This window comes from Pleurodeles waltl, chromosome 10 (assembly GCF_031143425.1).
Source record: "Pleurodeles waltl isolate 20211129_DDA chromosome 10, aPleWal1.hap1.20221129, whole genome shotgun sequence".
NCBI classification, from domain to species: domain Eukaryota; kingdom Metazoa; phylum Chordata; class Amphibia; order Caudata; family Salamandridae; genus Pleurodeles; species Pleurodeles waltl.
The window spans coordinates 441,082,151-441,099,946 of record NC_090449.1 but is presented as its reverse complement, the minus strand read 5'-3'; the positions used below and the strand labels follow the sequence as shown (position 1 = coordinate 441,099,946).

At 42.5% G+C, this 17,796-nt stretch overlaps 1 protein-coding gene across 4 annotated transcripts in view; it reads right to left on the bottom strand.

Annotated features, from left to right (window-relative positions):
* Positions 1 to 17,796, bottom strand: part of SMARCD3 (SWI/SNF related BAF chromatin remodeling complex subunit D3) — a 2,604,506-nt gene that overhangs the window by 1,502,404 nt on the left and 1,084,306 nt on the right. For all 4 annotated transcript variants that reach the window (XM_069210707.1, XM_069210708.1, XM_069210706.1 and 1 more), the window contains 2 exons: positions 8,385 to 8,427; positions 7,897 to 8,019 (listed from right to left, as the gene is read on the bottom strand). In XM_069210707.1, coding sequence (XP_069066808.1) covers positions 7,897 to 8,019; positions 8,385 to 8,427 — 166 coding nt within the window. The remainder of the gene's footprint in view (positions 1 to 7,896; positions 8,020 to 8,384; positions 8,428 to 17,796) is intronic.

Genomic DNA, 17,796 nt, shown 5'->3' with positions numbered 1-17,796 from the left:
TGTGTGTGTTTCAAAAAAAAGTAGTTCTTTAACAGGATATTTAACACAAGTAGATTTCACCTTTGTGTTGCCTACAAAGCAACTATTTATCTGAGCCTGAACTATCTGTGGATGATGTCAGCTTTTTGTTTCGGGAACAGAAAGCAACTTTACAACAACCCTTGTATTATATGTAAAGTGCTTTAATTTCCACTCTCTGTTCCTTTGCCTACCTATGTGACCTTTGTCTATAAATAGAGTGGTTGGGTCAGAAAAGAGGCTAGAATGCCTAGAATTAAACTATTTCTTTACAATATATGATAGGAAGTATCCACAAATTAAAAACAGTTAATGATGATTTTACATGAAATTCAGAGGTATGCAAATTGGCATAATGTCATGATACGCATCCTACGTATTTAGTAACTTCAATTCGTACAGAATTTCATACTGTGTGTGCCATGAATTTGCCTTTGTCATATTCTTGATGTGGAATAAGAATTCCAAATGACTGAAAATGTCAGGGGCCTTCAATATCCAAGCAATTATATTTCGTACATGTAGCACACACAAGTTCATGACCTATGGTGCCTCTAAGGAAAATATGAAAAGGATGAGGATAATCATCACTCTAAAAAATGTTAACAATGTGATGTAAAGTCTTCATCAAAAAATCAAATGTACAGCCGAAAACCGTGTTAAAACAGCTATAGACCAAAATAATATATCATGTAAGAGCAGTAAATACACTGATACTCTCTTGTTTAAAATATATAATTACATTAGGACATAGTTAACCAGCTATTGAGAACAGTAGGGACGGAGACAAAGAGCCTAAACCTGCAGTAGGCTTACCTTGAAGTTTTCTTTGCAGTTAATATACCAAATACGTATATCAGAATATGAATTCCCCCTAAACACTCACTAAAGTGGTCGAAGTTTGGATTCCACAGCTTTGCACACACTTCCAGGCATTGCCTGTGGAATTCAAGGCAATCGCCAACTTTTACTTCTGAATGCTAGGTAATCATGTTAAGCCATTCCCTGAGGTTACGCCTCACAATCTATTTATGTAACAAACGTCTTGAAAAGGAACACTGGAAAGCAGAAAAACTCAAGTTCCTAATACATGTTTAGATAAATTAATAGTTCCAATACGCTTTGCCAGTTTCTTGTTTGATACATATGCACGAGTCATTAGTTATCAAATACATTATAAGTCACAAACGTAAGCCCTTATTCAGAGTTAGACTGACTGGATAGTGTGAAACAACCGTGATGGTGTCCCCTCCAACGTATCATAGTCAATGGTACTTGTAATGCGGCGGAGGGGATAACATCCTGCCTGCCAAACTCTAAGCGTCAGATTTACTGAAAAGTGGCGCAGCGCAGTGCTGCGCCAAAATCAGCAGTGCTGCATCACTTTGGAGATGCAGGGATGTGCCTTATTTATTAGAATACGGTGCACCCCTGCGTTTCCCCCTGCGCTGGCACTAAGTTTATCTGCCAGCGTCAAGGCAGACATCCTTGCACTATTGTGCAAGGATGTTTGCGTTGAGGGGTTTGTTTATGTGCGGGAAGGTGTCCTTTCCTACACATAAACAATCAGTAATGGCGCTTTGGCACTTCTGTGTGTGCTGCCTTCTGCAGCACATACAGAGGTGCCAAAGCGTCATTCTGAAATGATTGTTTATGTGCAGGAAGGGACACCTTCCCGCACATAAACAATAATTTCTGACATTTTGCTCTTTCTATGCGTGCTGCAAAACGCAGCACACATAGAAAAAGCAACAATTGAGGAGGAATAAAAACAGGAGGAATAAAAGCAGAGGTAGCTGCAAACCCTTTTCCCAAAAATGATAATAAACACAATTTATTATCGTTTTTGGGGAAAAGGGGCACAGCCACGGGGATGACGAGCAATGAGGGGGAATGCTCAGCACTCCCCCTCACTATGCATGTATGTTTGGCCAGCCGTCTTGGGCCAGCCAAACACACAAGCGCAGAAGGGTCTCTACAGCCCAGCAACACAGTTGCCGGGCTGGAGAGAGCATGCAGGGGCTCCCAGCCAATCCTGACACTGCTCTGAGCAGTGTCAGGATTGGCTGCAGGGCAGGCAGGGAGCCTGCGTCTGCAGCAAGACGGAGGAGTGGAGTGTCGAGGAGCGGGGTAATTTTGTAAAAATATTTTTTATAATGTAATGTGCCCCCGCCCCTTCTGTGACTGAATATAAGTATTCCGCCTCATTGTGCTTTGCTAACACCAGCCCTGGGGTGGCGTTGGAGTTTAGCACTGCCTCAGGTTTACGCCCACTGTAACACCCATTTCACCCACCTTCCACGCAAAGTGCTGCGTGTGAAGGGTCCGTATTTACAAGGTGGCGTTAAGCCACAAAAAAGTTACTTAACACCACCTTGTAAATACGGCGCAGGGCATAGAGCCACCAGAGTGTCACGTCAAGTGACGCTCTGGTGGCACTAGGGGCTCTTAAATATGCCTCTAAATATGGCTCTTAACCGCTTAGGAAAACCAGCTGTGTCCTGTTAAACAGACTTTGTCTTAAAAGTGCAAAGGGTGATCGATGTTGAGCTATGAACCTTTTGTATATTCAAACAAGTTAAAACTGCCACTAGAAATTCTACTTGTATTGAAAACTACGTTTTCTGCGTCACTGAGGCAAATATTACTTTGAATGACCAAACTGGTTTGAGAGTAAACTTTCTTGTTTTACATAACAACCCTTGAGGGCTGTACTTTACTTTGGCATTATTTATTAGCAAGAGCTTCTCTTTTCCCTTAAGATCCATCTCAGTAATTAGTTTCCCTATACACATCTCAAAACCTGGCTGTTCAGCTCCCTTTCATTGTCCAACCGGAGAACAGTGTTCAGCCCTCAGTGTTAGGACACCCGTTTTGGGTTGCATTTTATTATTTTTCATAATTAGTAATCATCAATTGCTGATACCATCGAGGAACAAATTATAGCTATACCACAGATGCTCAATGTTAATTCTCACGTTGTTGTTTCGCTGAATGGTAAAACATTTGTTGTTCGACAACTAGATTACAAGATGTGAATACATGTACATATGTGTTAAAACAGGAAAGATATACAGAAAGGAGTCTGAGGAAGAACAAGCATTTGCAGTACAATAGGTCTTACATTTGTGAGAGTAAGATCTATTGGTGTTGTAAATGCATAACTGTGCTTTTTTTGCCACATAAATTGGTCAACCCTTCCGTATAATTTAGTCCTCTCTGCTACATAATTCCAGTGGGCCTGCCTTTAACTAAAGCACTTCCAATTACTTTCTTCCTCTATCTGCAGGAGAAAAATGAAAATATTGCCATTTAGCATCCTAGTTCAAATCTGCCCTGCTAATTAGAATATAATACCTCTTTCACCGCCCCACCATTAGAGTTGCTGGCTGACTAACACAAAACGCTGGGTGGAAGGCTAGGAGTAGAAATATTACAAAGCCAATAGGTCTCGCCTCTGCAAGAGCTATTGGTTAAGTCTATTTTAGCGTGTTGTACAGCACTGTGGTTGTACAGTATTTTAAAAATGTATTAACTGCTGTGAAATGGCTATTATTGTTTCATTATTAAGTCGTGAGTGATGGTGTAAGTTAAGAATTAAAATCTGAAGTGTGCAGTAGAGTACAGTGGTAGAGTAGAGCGGAGTAGACTGGAGTGGTGCAGAGTAGAGTGCAGTAGAATAGAGTGCACTGCAGCGTAGAGCAGTGCAGAGACATAGGGTACAGTAGCATAAAGTGCGGTAGTGTAGAATGCAATGGTGCAGAGTGCTATGGTGTCATTGAGTGCAGTGGTGTAGAATGCAGAGTATGGTATTATTGAGTGCAATGGTGTAGACTGCAGTGGTATAGAGTGCAGTGCCCTAGAGGAATACAGTCAAAGGCCAATGTTACAGCCTCAGTCCAAGTAATATTTGTTGTTTTGTTTAAAATAAATTTGTGTGTTGATATGATGATGTAATAGTGATAACTGTCATCTATAGAGTAGAAATACTTGGACAATGATGTGCTGTAGAATTAGGTGGCATGGTGTAGAATTATATGGTGTGGAGTGGAATTATGTGGTGTGGAATTGTGTGGCGTGGATTTGTGTGGCTTTGAGAGGAGTTGAACTATGTGCCACTGAGTGGAATTGTGTGGTGTGCAGTGCAATCATGTTGCAGAGTGTAATTATAGGCCACGGAGTTGAGTGAAAGTGTGTTGCATGGCATGGAGTGCAATTGTGTGCCGTGGGGTGCTATTGTGTGGCGTGAAGTGTAATAGTGTGGAGATGAATTAAGTTGCACTGAGTGGAATTATGTGACATGGGGTCAAATTATGTGGTGTGGAATTAGGTAGCATGGGGTGGATTTAGGTGGGAGGTGTGGTATTGTGTTCTGAATTTGAATTGTGTGGTGTGTTGTAAAATTAGGTGGTGTGCATTGAAATTATATGGTGTAGCGTGTAAATGAGTGGAGTGGCGCAGAAATGTGTGGCATGACACAATTGTGTGGTGTAAAGTTGTGTGGAGCATGGATTTGTGTAGTGTTAAGTGGTATTATGTGAAGTGGAGAAGAATGTTGCCTGGAATGGAACTTTGTGTAGTGGGTTTTTGTGTAGTGGAGTCAAATTAGCAATTCTGTATAGAGTGGAGTGGAATTATGTTTTATAGCATTATGTGCTGTGCAATTGTGTGACATGGCGTGAAATTATTTGGCGTGGAACGGTGTGACATGGAGTGAAATTGTTAGACATGAATTTTGGGGCGTGGAGTGCAATTGTGTGGAGTGCCAAAGTATGACAGAGTGCAACTGTACGACACAGAGTGCAGTTGTGTGGAAGGGAAAGATTTGGAGTGGCATTATGCAGCAAAAAGTGGAATTATGTTGTGCAGAGTAGAATTATGCAGTGTGGAGTGGATTTGTGTGAAATATGTGGCATGAAGTGGAATTATGAGCTGTGGAATTATGTGGCATGGAACCGTGTTTGCACAGAAATGTGTGGCATGGAGTGCAATAGTGTAGTGTGGAGTGTTAGTGTAGAACTGGAATTATGTGGTGTGGAATTATGTCGCATGGTGTGGAATGGTATTATGTAGATTGCAGTAGAATTATATAGCATGGAATGGTGTGGCATTTGTGTTGGGTTGAGTATAATTGTGTGGCATAGATTGGAGTGGAACTATGCAGAGTGCAGTTGAATTATGTGACATAAAGTGGCACTCTGTAGCACTGAGTGGAATGGTGTGGAGTTTATTTATGTGGCCTGGTGTGAAATTATGTAGTACGGTGTGGACTGTAGTTATCCTGCGTGCATGGGTGTTATGTTGACTGGAACTGTATGGCATGTAATTGTGTGGCACAATATTCTGTGGTGTTGAGTGGATTGGAATTATGTGGCATGTAGTCCACATATGTGGCATGGAGTGCAAGTGTGTGGTGTGGAATTATGTGGCATGTAGTAGAGTTATGTGGCATATGGCGGGATTATGTGGCACGGAGTGGAAATGTGGTTGTGTGGAATTCTGTGGTGGTGTGGTCTGGAATTATGTGATGTGGAATTGTGAGATATTGAATTGTGTGCTGTAGAGTGCAATTATGTGGAATAGAGAGCAAGTGTGTGGAGTTGAATTATGTGGCGTGGTGTGATATGTGGTGTGTTATGAAATTAAGTAGCATGGCATAGAATTGTGTGGTGTGAAGTGGAATTATGTGGCATGGATTTATGTGGTGTTTTGAGGAATGGTGTGGCGTTGAATTCTGTTTTACTGAGCGGATTGAAATTGTGGCGTGGAATTGTGTGGTGCAGAGTGAAACTGTGTGGCGTGGAGTGGAATTGTGTGGCACTGAGTGGCTTTATGGAGAGTTCAATTACATGTTATGAGGGAAGTTATGTGACATTTGGGAATCATTTCGCATGGAAAGCGCTGGGCCATTTCAAAGCACACAAACTGAATACAACATGTTGAGAAGAAACAGCATGCACGCTGTCTAGGTTCAACCTAAAATCAACCATGTATAGAGAAAAAGGGTCACGGTACATTGGATGATAGTAGGCCAGAAAATAATCCATATAGGTCTTTATGACTTGTTAGGAAGGTTTTGAACAACAAGGGACCCAAATGTAAGTCTAGTCTTTTTTCCTGAGATCAATGTACCAGCATATTTTGATCATCCCGTGACTGAAAAATGCCTCTCTCAATGTATCACCTGGATAAGTTTGAAAGTAGGTCTCTAAAGATACCAAGGGTAAAGTTTTAGAACAAACTTCCCAAAAAACTTAGGGAAGAACAAAATGTGTGTTCTTTACAACAACAAAAAAGGTAAAATAATACTTATTGCAACCTTGAATTGAGTTTCTTACATCTTGCTGTACATATGTTTTTCAAAATTAAAATGTGTACAGTTATTGCAGTATAATTGTCTGTAGCAGGGTTTTTTTGAATTACGTATACTGATTATGCATGTTCTCAGGAGCCTCTTTTGAGTTTAGATATTTGTCATTATTATTGTATTTATTGTTCTATTTGTTTTGTTGTTATTGTTTTGTGCTCCCAAACTGGGTCCTACCATTTTTTCCACATAAAGTATAATATAAACCGAAGTACCATATGGCACGACAAGTACGAATTGAAAAAGTGACTTATTCTAAAACATATACGGTCCACGTGAAAGTAAGAAAGAGGGACATTTGTCTTCAAGAGTAAATTGAAAATGTTATTGTCATGTGCCTACGGCAATAGGTAGATCATTTGGGGTCCTGGGAGGGCTTTCAGTGCTCTCATATTCGTTATGTATGACAATACATCTATATAGCTAGGAAACGGTATATAATATGTAATTAACATCCACACAAACAACTAGCACAAAGGGCACATTTACTCCATGTAGAAGCACACTAAAGGATACCTTGTGATTTAACTGTAACCATTATGTTTGTCTTAATCACCTACACTAGGATTCCACAGAGTAGTGTGCTACACGCTCACAAAGTGTTTTGGCGCATCGTGAGGGGCAGCAGGAGCCATGTACATACCACTGCCGCACCAAACCAATTACCTAGGTAATACATTTACTTTGTTGAACACTAACCCCTTACAACTGTAGAATAAAATGTTCAGTATTGAAGTGCCATGACCTAAAGAGACTCATTGTATCCCGAGGAACAAAGGGCGTTAATGATCAAGAACACCCTGCCTATTACCTAAAAACAGAAGGATGTGCTCGTCGATTTCAGAGCAGTCACCTCTCACTCATCTGCCCGATACATGCCCCAGGTGAAGAACTGCAAATCGACGACAGGTCGAAAAGAGACAACACAACCGGCTCTAGCAGTAACGGGCCTACTTGAAGTAGATCCCTGCCACCCGCTGGGTGGCGGCAACGTCGCACAGGAAGCAGCTGCTGGTGCCTAACACCTACAGGAAAAGGTACCCGAGCTAAAAGAGCTCCGCGTGGTGACGTAAAGTGAGTGAAAAACAAGTGAGCTGCGGCCGCAATGGGGCATGGGAGGGATCTGTTTTGGAAAGCCAGGAAACACATTCCAAACACACAAGCAGCAGACGCAACCTAAAAAAAAAAAAAAAGTGCGCCATAACGAACTTAAATGGCAATAAGCGAAATCACACATGTGACAGGACCAGTACATAGAAGGGAATGACGCACCAAAACGAGAGACAAATGGCCACGATTAACTACTGAAGAATAAGGAATTTAGAAAGGCATTCAAAACAACGAATGGAAAGCGCTGGGCGTATTCAAAGCACACAGACTGAATACAACATGCCGAGAAGGCAGCGCATGCGCGATGTCTGGGCTTGAATTAAAAATAACGGTTTCCTATTAAAACTAACAGAGGAACTGAAAAGACAACTTGGGGCGTTCTGGAGACACCATTCACCCACCTTCATTGGCCTCTTTAATGCTTCTTGGATGTCCACACGTTTTCTCATAATAGTCTGATCAAGTTTACGTTCAAATGCCAGAAGGTCCATGTATGCCTGAGACTCTGGAACCAATTCTCTGATCTAGAGATGAAATAATAAAGGCAAGTGAACTTAATGAAATAGAATCTTTCCCACCCTATGCCCTCAATTCTGGTGGACTATAATGAACACCTGACCCAACATACTCAGCCTGAGTAGGGTATCTCCTCTACACAGGCACAATTTATTTCTCCAACCTGCCACCTCTAGACCTCTCCACGCCCTCGTTATGCCTTAATTTATAGGCCATACCTTTCCTACTCTTTATGTACAATGTTGCAGCTACCCATGAGTTAAGACGCATTATTTCTTTAAATTGTCTCACCAGATGGTGAAACACTGGAAGAGCTCCCTGGGCCAGACTCAGAATGTGGTGAGGTTTAGCACAGGGAACAAACTATACTCACCCGCTGAGGAAGGATCTTGTCTGCCATCTTCCTCCTTTTGGCACTGTAGTTAAAAAAAAATTAAAAAAATCAGGTTATGGTAAGAAAGTTATGAAGCACAAGGCCCTTGATAAATTCTCCTGAAATATCAAACTGGAGCACAGCAATGAGCCACCACACATACTCCAGTAGAGTGACGGAGAGAAGTGTCTTACAGTTTTTCTGTTTGGAGATTTATTTTCTTAAGTAAGTAATTTTATTCATCCTTTTTCATCAGTTTTTTTTTATAAGGGAGCGGAAACAAGTGTGAAAGATAACCATCCCAGGATTGCAGCCTTTTTTTTTTTTTTTTTTCCCATTTCCAAGGACATTGTTCCAAAATCTTTGCATTTCTATAGCTGTAAAAGAGTCTTACTGTGTGGCACAGGCTGAAGAACAATAGGTAATAAGCATAAACCATGCACACTGCAGAGGTAGGGTGAGCTGCAGCTGCCTGATCAAAACTTTCAGCACTTGGTCTACAAAAGTATCACATGTTTATTTCTCAGCTCCACCAGAATAAACAAGAATTTGCAATGTAACAGATCTCACATTACGCCGAGTTAGAGCTATTAGCGTTGTAAACTCCTAATCAGACTTTTCTTGCAACATTAAATGAAAAAAAAAACAAAGACGATTGCGCTGTTAAATAAAGAGAAAGAGTGGCCCAGAAACCATACGGAAAACCTGGAGCCTTGTATGTTTCCAGTAGTTTACCGGTGGTCTCGAGGCAGGCTAAACACCGGAAAAGGCATGATGTATGCATGCCTTTCACAATTGAAAACAAGAGGATTTTAAAAGTCAAGCCCACAAACCAATGAAAGTGACTGACGTAACATGGGCATGGTTAATATCCCTCTAAAGAGAGATTAGAAGAGGGACGGACCCCCAAATAAGGAATCTTCTAGTGTTGCATCTGGGCATGCATTAGTAATACAACAAAAGGGTGAAATCTGTTTCAACTACTTTCTTGGGAATCAGAGTGCCATGTTCAGGTTGCCCTAATCACCTCCCACCCTGGTAAGGTTAGAGGTTTAGATGAGGCACTGTGAGCTGGCCAGGAATTGGGCTGCCATCTCCTGATGGTGTGGATGGACTTAGTTCCTCACATTCTGAAGTTCTGTCGTTATAATACACAGTCCTATTAATTTAGTAGGCACCGTATACCAGCGGTACATGTGGCAGCACATGGCAAGGACTGGCTCTCTCCTTCAAGCTGCGCTGACAGTTTGTTCCAGCAATCAGAGCTGCTCCTCGAAGACGAGGTATGTCACCCTAGCATATAGAGTCACTGATTAAGGCAGTAACAATTCTTTATTCTCCTGGCAACAAACAGTTCAGCGGTGACCCAATCTGGCATACGGGATCAATGCAATAAGGCATTGTGGGCCTGGCACTTCGCATAGTGCTCACATCACGGCTCAGGTCACGGCAGCTCTCTCCTGGCATATGAGGGTTGCTGGATTGCTTCTACACACAGGCAACAACCAGATCGATGTACAGCCATTCTCTCACACTTTGCTCATGATGTCCTGTAGGAAGGCTCCCCATTAGACTGCACTCCCTCCAATGCTCTCCTCTTTTTCACAGAGTACACTGGTCTTGGAAAGCAGACAGGCAGACACTGGTGCTCCAGGGTTGTGGGCAGGTGATCTTGGTTTTCCTAGGGTGGTATCCCTTTACAGAGTAGGGAGACTAGTAAACCTCTGCCCCTAGTTCTGGTCGCAGGCAGAAATCTTGAACAGCTCCCCCTTCTCAGACAGCTCATCTGACTGCTTGCAGGTGAAAAATTGTAGGGGTCTCACCCTCCCCTTCTTATAGTCCTTGTGATTTAGGATCTTAGGGCCTGATTATAGCCAGCCCCGCAGTGACAGTCTGACTCCTGCACTCCAAGCGGTCTGACCACCAATTATGACCCTGTCGGTCAGGCCACCAGTGGAGCGGCTGTCACTGCCGGGAAACATGGTTCCAGACAGGCGATCAGACTCATGGTCAGCCACGGCGGTGCTAAACCCAGCACCGCTATGCTGATCTCAACTCCTGTTTCTGTCAGCCTTTCCATGGCGGGGACCCTGCATGGAAAGGCTGGCAGAAACAGTGCAGGGCCCCCCTGACCAGCACCCTCAGAATGCGCATTGTCTGCTCTGCAAAATATTAAAGACCAGGTTCTTGAAGTGGGTATTTATAATATTATGTCTACCTCATCCTTCAATAACATTGAACATTTCAAGAAGGTACTCAAAATATCTTGGAAGGGGGCTTTTTCGTCCTAACAAACCATTTGAAGTGGAAAATAAAATTGCCCTGGAGAGCCCCTTTGACTTTAGAAGATGTAACCTAAAAGTGTTTTTTTTATTTATTGATTTTTGCCAGTTCATCAATACAATTAAAAAAGTAACCCTCAATTAATAAAATCTTATGAAAATTCAATCGCTGGGCTGATACATATTAACAAAAATTCCACCAAGCTTATATACCAACAGCCATCACCCCTCCCTTCAGTACAACATAGAGGAAAGAGCACCTACCACCTCCTTGGATTGTTTCAAGCTTCTGTTAGCCATCTCGTGACTGGCTCCCAGATCAGTTCCCCTCGACAGCACCTCCTGAGCCCCCTAAGCCGATAAAGATTTGCTTCCATGTTGTATATAGCCAAAAACCTCGACCTCTACATAGGAAAGACAGGGGGCTCGGCTTTGAGCCAGCCAGTAGCGAAACATAGCCGTGCTACCGGCACTTCAATAAATATCAGCTGGGCATCTGTACTTCGTGACTTAAAGCCCTTGTATTGTCCACCAACCCTAGAAGGAGCATTTGGGCATCTAGCTGTAATTGTTGCCCGAGCACATTACAAAAAAATTCTGCAATGGACTGCATAAAGGGATCAAGTCTGTAACAGACAAGAAACGTGGACAATATCAGCCATTCCCCAACACAGCGTCTATATCTTCCCTCGGAGTCCCCTCCCTATTTGATCAGCTTTACCAGAGTACAGTATAAATCAAAGATGGTCTTAAAATGCTGGCACCACAGGCCAGCAGTGAGTAACACCCTATCACAAAGATCCAACAAGCTCTGAATCACCACCTCCTTCTTACCAAGCCTAGAACCCCACTTACCATTCAGTGCTTCTAAACTGTCCTCCTGCATCTGTAACAACAAACCATAAATTCATCCACTCTCCTGCTGAGCCGAATCTTGAGCGTATCCTGTAGTATTTCACTATTCTTAAAGAGAAAATTTGGAATTTGCAGATATTTGGAAAAAATCCTGTTTCTGAAGATCATACAATTCCTGCAGTTGTAAAAAAAAAACTGAAATTGAGCATCCTGATAAAAATCTCCTATCAGGGAAAGCCCTTTCTGGCTCCACTTCATCATCACAGAACCTTGAAAGATACAGGGCAATACATTTGATGCAGAGGTAGGTGTATAATAATTGACCTTCCCAAGGGCCAACTGCCGTCTCGCTGGACTCCAAACTTTATGTGCAGCCTTCAGATTCTTATAGTGTGTTTTTTTAATAACTGTGTTCCGGAATTCTAAAAAATACTAGCTGTTGACTCATCCCCCAGCAACATTTTATTTTATAAATAGTTGGGGCCTCTGCCATACTTAGCTCACTGGTGTCTCCTCTTACCAATATAGCCATATGCTGCAACATACAATCCCTGTAATACAAAGTGAAGTTTGGGACTGCCCATCCTCCACGCCCCCCTAGGCAGGATCATACATTTACCAGCTCTCCTTGGTTTTTTATAGCCCCACACAAAGCTAAGACATAACGACTCCAACTTCTTAAGCTACTCGTTATCGATCTCCAGGGGAATGGCCCGAAATATGTAGAGTACCTTTGGCAGTACAGACATCTTGATCACATTACTCCTACCTGTTAACGAAAGATGTAGGTAGTTTATTCTTTCAAGTTCCCGCCTCACTTTATCTATTGTGTTTTACAAGTAATACGTTTGTCTGACACCTCCGTCATTAGTTCTTCATCAGCTTGGGCCAGTTCCCTAAAAATAATCTGCAGATCCTGTTGTTTTCTCTTTTGCATATACAAGCCCAGTCTCAGAGTCTCTAACCTTATACATTAAGAGAGGTCGTGCCCGTATTAATCGCCAAGAACCCTCTTAGCTAACACTGCATATGCTCAATATAAAGTTAATCTATTAATTGTTTCCTGTCCAAAGCAAACACATCTTGAGGTCGACAAAGCCCCACTAATGGGATTTCAAGAACAAGGGAGTTATGATCTGACAATCGGGGGAAGTTTTCTATATCCGTTCCGACCGCCCCGGAGATGGAGACAAGAAATTAGTCCAACCGAACCAACTTGTTGTGTGGTACTGAATAGAAGGGAAAACCTGGGTCTGGAGCCTTGTGCTCAGCTCAAATGTCCATAAATCCCTGATCAGCCACCAGTCACTCAATAGCTTTAAACACTCCTGGCTTAAGCCCCACATAGCCCAGACTTCCTGTAAGTTCACCATTAACCTTCATATGAATGCTGAAATCCCCTCATACCACCACTGGTAAGGGCCACTGGGAGAGCAGACAGTTTAATGTGTCGAAAACGGCGAGTTCATTCACATTAGACCCATAAACCGCACATAAGGCGAGGCGGGTGGAGTCCATTTTACACTCCATAATAGTCCACTGAATGAGTTTATCTGCTAATAAGCGTCCAGAAATACCAAGAGCGTTCTTGTCAAGAATTGCTACCCCTCTAGATGTAATTCCCTGCTCAGAGCAGCTTTATACAGAGAAACGTCTCCTGTAAACAGACAATATCTGGGCACATAAGCTTGAGCTCTAGCACAGTTCTCTGCCTTTTCTCTTAATCGTTGAGCCCGCGGATGTTGATGAGACAAATACAAAGTTTACCCCATCATTGTGTTGCTTAATGCTTTCACTCATTATCATACCTTTGTAAGATTGGAATGTCAGTTTCTGACTGCCACAGTGACTAAGAACCACCCTAGGGCTCCCACAGCCCCCCGCCTGTTTAAAAACAATTCAGAACAGGCATTTTCACCCCCATTCACCGCCCTCCACCCCCACGTGCCACCTCTGCCCCAAGTGATCCCCTCCCCTTTTGCTCCTGTCCCTAGACCCTCTGCCCCCCAACCCCCCAAACCACATCCCAAGGGGCATATGGATCAAAGGGATCCATTTGCAATAGAGTGCGGGCTCCCTAGCTCAGTCCCCTATATAGTCATTATTAACTTCATTACTTAGTGTCATAAGTGCGTTCAACATAGCCCTCTTAGCACTGGGTGGATTACTCCACACCTAAGCCCATTATCAACCACAAACTACTGCATTTAGTCAGCATTTAGTTAAGCTTAACCCACCTCAGTCAAACTCTCAGTCTGGTTTCAACTCTCTAAGAATTCCTTAGCCTTATTTTCACAAGTAAAAAACTAGGAGCTGCTTTTGGCTATATCTTTAAGTTTAGCTGGATTCAGCAAGAAAGCTTGGGCGCCCTTATCCTGGAAGTGTGGGATCAGTTGCCGCAGCCGCCACCTCTTCTCCACTGTTGCTGGAAAGTAGTAAGGCCTAACAAAGAACTCCTGGCCTTTGATCTGGTTGAGCCAAGTCATATAGGGATTGTCGCAGCAGGAAGTTGCACAGGTAGAGAAGTGTAGCTCTCAGTCTATCATTTCCATGACCTGACCTTTTAACAAATGGGAACTTGCGTACTCTTTGAACTTCAACCTCCCACAACCATTGTGAAAGTTCAAGGCTTCGTAAAACAGTTCCACCACAAACCCTGAGTGTCAGATCCCTCAACCCCTTCTGAGATCCCTAGTACACAAAGGTTATTATGTCTCAATATATTTTAAAAATCTTCAAGTTTCCATTGCGAGTCATCTATTTGTGCCTTTAATAGACTAGAGACTTCCTTCTGGGCTGTTAAGACCATCGTCTACTGTGGAGATATGATTTTTGGCCTCCCCGATCTGTTCCGCAAATTCTGAGCACGATTTGGCCACCTGCCGGATAGCCGATTGCATTTTGCGGCATGCAGCTTGAGTCTTCCGGCTCTCACCTTTAGTTTCATCCCTATGTGCCATGATACTTTGATATACTTTGATATATAGTACTTAGCGAGACCCCCCTCTGAAGTTGAAGCTCCATCGCCAATCTCGCTCTCAAATTTGTTGCCCAGGTCAGTATTGGCCACCACTGACACAGTTGAGTAGTCCCAACACAGATCCCTGACCCCGAGGGTTCCTCCATGTGTTGAAGATGAATCTAAGCTACAATGAAGCAGGAGGCCGAACCAAGGAGCCGTGACAGCCATGATCACGTGGCCCCCATCTTGCCCTCGACAATGTTACTAACCTAAAAGTGTAAGTTAACAAGAGCCCTACAAGAACTGGCCCTACAAAAACTGAGGTTTCAGAGGAAAATCCACCACAACCTTCTTTGCCTGTAGAAATGAAAATTACTTCAAGATAAAATGACCTAAAAGTGCTCTTTCAAAATAAGAAACATGCATCCATTCAACCCAAAAGGATGAAATCCCAAGTGCATTTTCTGGTTAACAGCAATACAGCCAGGTTCTTCCATGAAAATATCCTAAAAATACACAAGGAACCCCAAAATGGCTCTCAATACCCATCACCTCTGGCAAGAAAGATCTTAAAGGTTTCATACTTTAAACTACTCAACTCCCTAATCTGTCACAAATCACCACCTTCAGAAAATTCTCCTCATATGCTGATGACCCATTCCATAGATTTTGACTACATCTTGTGCCCAAGACCTTCCCTCTCCTACACTCGTTATCATTAATTTCTTCCTAGAAATGTGGTCAAATCCTTGTAAAGAAACCTAACCTTGACCTCATAGGCTTGCAAAATCTAAGAATCTAGAGTGCAAAATCAACATCCCTTCTTGGAGAAACTGAAAGGAAAGCTGCTCCTCTAAAACTTATTTTGTGCATTTCATCGAATAATCTAGTATACCCATTCCAATCTGTTTTTTGGCCCAAATGTAACACTGAAACTGCAGTCTTGTTGATACCTGATGATACCCAAAATACTCTTGATGCCAGGATGCCATCTGTGTTCTAGTGCAACAGGAATTCTCAGTGTCATATCACAACTTTAACTATAGGACCTTAATCAACATCCTTTCCTCGAGAATGTGGATCAGGGTAACAAGCTGAAATGGTTTTCCTCTTACTGATAGCCCCTTTTTACTGAGAAAATATGTTTATCCCAAGGATCTACCCTTGTAAATCATTGTTCAATCACTACATAGAACTTTAATAGCAATGCTACATCAAATATATTGTTAGGCATCAATACACAGACATTACACAAATATACCTGAAAACATTTAAGCACTCAGATATACTAAGCATTAAATAACCTTTCTAATAGATCTCATATAAAGGATGTGCTCATTCGCATTGAACTATAACTCTATGAAAACATAATATCACCTCCTTCCTGTGAAAGATTCTCTTCCTCCTGTTTGAAGAAAGGCTGGATACATGCTCAAGCTTTGACATCTCACCTTCCTTGGTCCTACTCTCCAACTTACTTGATCAGAATCTATGAGCCCAAACATCTCCAAAAAACACAAGTGCATTCTTCTAACTCCTTAAACTAAGAAGCTTGAAAAACCTGACCCCTACTGGCAAAAGAACCCCTGTACAAGCACTGGAAGTGTCCCTTACTAATGGTGGCAATACTATACTACCTGGGCTACCTAAAGTTGAGCATAGCTAATCTCACTTCCATCCTGCAAAGAGTTGATTGCCTTGTCAGAGGCATTAAGAAGCCTGATCAAATCAGGGGCACCAAAGCCGGCTCTGTCAGCTTGAACATATATCCAACATTTATCATGTTAAAGAAATGTGCATCCGTGCTAGAAATTAACATTTGTTTAACTAAACGGTGCCAAGGAGTTGCTGGAAAAGACTTAGCAGGAATGGCTGCATCAAGAAGAAAGATTATCCCTGAATGAAGGTGGGCGTGGTGGGGACTGTCTCTGTGATTGATCAACAATGAAAGTACACTGTTCCACGTAAGAAGAACTAAGGAGACCTGAACATTCAGGAGCGAGTACCCTCAAGCATCACAGTGGATGACTAGCATCATCATCGGGTAATGCTCCACGCCAGGCTGGCAGTGCAGTGCCTGACGGGCTCCCCAATAAGGGGGCAACAAGCCGTTTTGTTCTTGATAGTAACTGGTGAGTTCCAGCTATCTTAAGCGAGCATGTCTGCATTCAGGCATGAGCGCACAGAGGAGAGAACAGAAGAATGAAATAAAATTGGTTATTCATCACTACATATTTCATAATTTTAATCAATAGTCAGGGATGAAAGCAAGATTAAAAACAAGGGAAAGTAAAATATTGAGTATCAATGCTCAATTACTTTCAAAAGCAGTAAACTCAAAAGGATATCACTCTGGAAATCCCCTAAACTAGGTCAACATGTTTCGCGTCGTGCGGTCCTTACGGATCCAGTGACGATTCATCAGGACCAAAAACACAAGAAACGTGAGTCAGCTCTTCTCCTAAAGAACAAAAATATTTGACAATGTAAAAGTTCAAAATGTGTCAGCCGGTCACTGAAGTATACAAGCTTAGTCGTTGTCAGGTCGCCCTAGAAAAAAGAGTAAAACAAACACCAAAATATACCCAAAGGTGGTCACAGGTGTAAACATGCAAACAAGTGCATCATGAAAAATACTGTGATGGCAAAAGACCAACAACACACATGGGCTTACCGTCCCCGAGTTGAGATCGGGCTCCTTGGTAAGTACGTTCCGAGGACTCGGACGATTACTAGATATAATAGACATAAAAACATCCACAGAAGTCATTGTGAAAAGTCTGTCAGGTAATCAGTTTAAACCAACCCTTATTAAGGAGGTGTATATATGAAAATAAAAATACAGGTCAAAACAGTCACTTTATGGAAAAATGCAGAACATTTATTAACCAAGTGATCTTTAAAGTAAATGCTGGTGTAGCCCATATTGTATAGTAATGTGGACAAAACGGTAATTAACCTAGTGGGTAGGGATCGTTTGTAAAAACAAGTCCACAAACGCTACGAAAGTGACTCACTAGGTCACGGAGCCGCTGTAGTAACATTAAAAGGCGTCAATATAGATAATACCCATGTATTGCAGTAAACCACGGGTAAACGCTCGCTCCGTCGCCAGCCGGAGAGGAACGAGCCGAGTACTTACTAGTCCCGTCGCCGGTCCAGATTGTGGACCTACCCTCCGTGAACGCCGAACCGCAAGACAACGCGGTGTACGCACACGGAGTACTTTAAAGGAATCGTGGACCCGGAAGTATCTCCGTGGCCACGGTACAGTTACGTCTGAGCACGTCCTTATGCTGGGTGCTCGGGCGCG